This window comes from Trichosurus vulpecula, chromosome 1, assembly GCF_011100635.1.
Source record: "Trichosurus vulpecula isolate mTriVul1 chromosome 1, mTriVul1.pri, whole genome shotgun sequence".
Lineage (NCBI taxonomy): Eukaryota > Metazoa > Chordata > Mammalia > Diprotodontia > Phalangeridae > Trichosurus > Trichosurus vulpecula.
Genome location: NC_050573.1, coordinates 200,710,664 through 200,712,329, shown reverse-complemented (window position 1 = coordinate 200,712,329; position 1,666 = coordinate 200,710,664). Strand labels below are relative to the sequence as shown.

At 45.7% G+C, this 1,666-nt stretch overlaps 1 protein-coding gene across 1 annotated transcript; it reads left to right on the top strand.

Moving 5' to 3' along the window:
- The first annotated feature begins 631 nt into the window (after positions 1-631).
- LOC118835663 (protein phosphatase 1 regulatory subunit 3C-like) lies at positions 632-1,366 on the top strand. The gene has a single exon (XM_036742885.1). It carries the CDS (start codon positions 632-634, stop codon positions 1,364-1,366), a length of 735 nt encoding a protein of 244 aa, XP_036598780.1.
- The last annotated feature ends 300 nt before the right edge of the window (positions 1,367-1,666 follow it).

The window sequence follows — 1,666 nt, the reverse complement described above, 5'->3', positions numbered from 1 at the left end:
TCAAGGGTTGTTGTAAGGATGAATTGTAAAGTACTTTATGCAGTAACTGGCACATAGTAAATATTATATAAATAATAATATTGGCTATTTCAATTTTGGTGCCCTTATTTTCCTTTCCTATTGGTAATTAAGGTGTCACTTTTTTTTTTTTTACTATTTTAGAATGCTAAATTAATTAAGTGTCTTTGATTAAATCTTACTAGGTGCAAAGCTCCGGGCACACCCTTTTGCTAACTAGGTGTAAAGCCCCAGGCTCACACCCTTTTGCTGATTATGTGTGAATCCTTTAAAATCTGAACAGAGTAGCTCAAAGGTTAGCATTCTGTCTGGGGCTCTTAGTCACTGGAGGAGTGGCATGGACTTTGGGGAGCCATTTTAAGAACCCCGCTTGTAAACCCAGGTGTTGATGTTTTCCTGATAACTATGAATTGTGATTTGGTCTGTTTATTTTGTATATGTTTGTAATTTGTATTTGCTCTGAAATTCAGGTTGCTGGCTTTTCCTCCTTAACTTAGTGAGTTTATATAGATATAGGAATAGATATAGATATGTTTGATTAAAGTAAGATTGTTGTTTTTCTCCTAAGAGGGCACTTGCTGATGGTGCCTGAGCCTGCTGCTGCGCTATAAGGATGCCTCGGATAAGCTTCACCACGTGCCTCTCCCGGAATCAAAATTCACCCAACGGGTGCCTGAGCTCCGACGGAGCGGAACTGCAGTCTCAGCTGCCCCTCCGCCCCTGCTGGGTTCGGCAGCCCAAGCACCAGCGCCAGAAGAAACGGGTGGTATTCGCTGACGTGAAGGGGCTGCCTCTGATCACCGTGCACAATTTTTCTAGTGATGTTATAAATCCTAAAGAAGAACTGCCGCCCCTGAGCAGAATGCGGCAGCTGATGCCAGCCCGCCCCACGGAGGCGTCCAGCTATGTCCTTGGTTTTTCTCAGCCCTTGGATGACTCCAGTCGCTTTCACCAGTGCCTGAAGGCCCAGAAGGTGTGCCTGGAACACTGTGCCATCCAGGGGCGCTTCTTGCAAGGTACAGTTCATGTGCACAACCTGGGATATGAAAAGATTGTGCAAATGCGCATCACTTTCAATGCCTGGACTTCTTACCTTGATGTGCCCTGTGTTTATGTGACTCCTCTTTTCAGAGGTGAAATAGATGTCTTCACTTTCCAGGTGGCATTGCCGAGTGGTCCCCCTGGCCCAGCTGGCACCATCCAGTTCTGCTTCTCTTTTCAGTGTGCTCAGCAGCTTTACTGGGACAATAATCAGGGTTGTAACTACCACCTGAAGCCCTCAGACTTCCTACTTGTGCGCCCTGAACCCTCCACAGATGGGCTGCCTGTTTTCTTTGCCGATATCTAGAGGTTCTTCCTCTGACTAGCAGAGTTTGTACTTGGTCTGGGGTATGAAGCATGTTTTCTTTCCAGTGGTTTCAACTTTTTCTGCTACTAGTTACAGTAAGACCAATAAATAGCTGAACTAAGTTACTAACGGCATAGAATTCAAGTGCTGTTCATCCTCCTCCCACAAAACTGGAATCACCTTCCTGTCTTTTGTGTGAGGTTATGAGTGTTGTCAGAAGGGAGGGCTGAATGGGGAACAGGGCAGCCAGAATATACTCTATCTTGGAGTGGGGGGGAGGGTGGAAATGGGGAGAAAATT

Excerpts from the sequence above, each read along its gene's own strand:
- LOC118835663 (XM_036742885.1), top strand. The coding sequence starts at position 632 with ATGCCTCGGATAAGCTTCACCACGTGCCTCTCCCGGAATCAAAATTCA.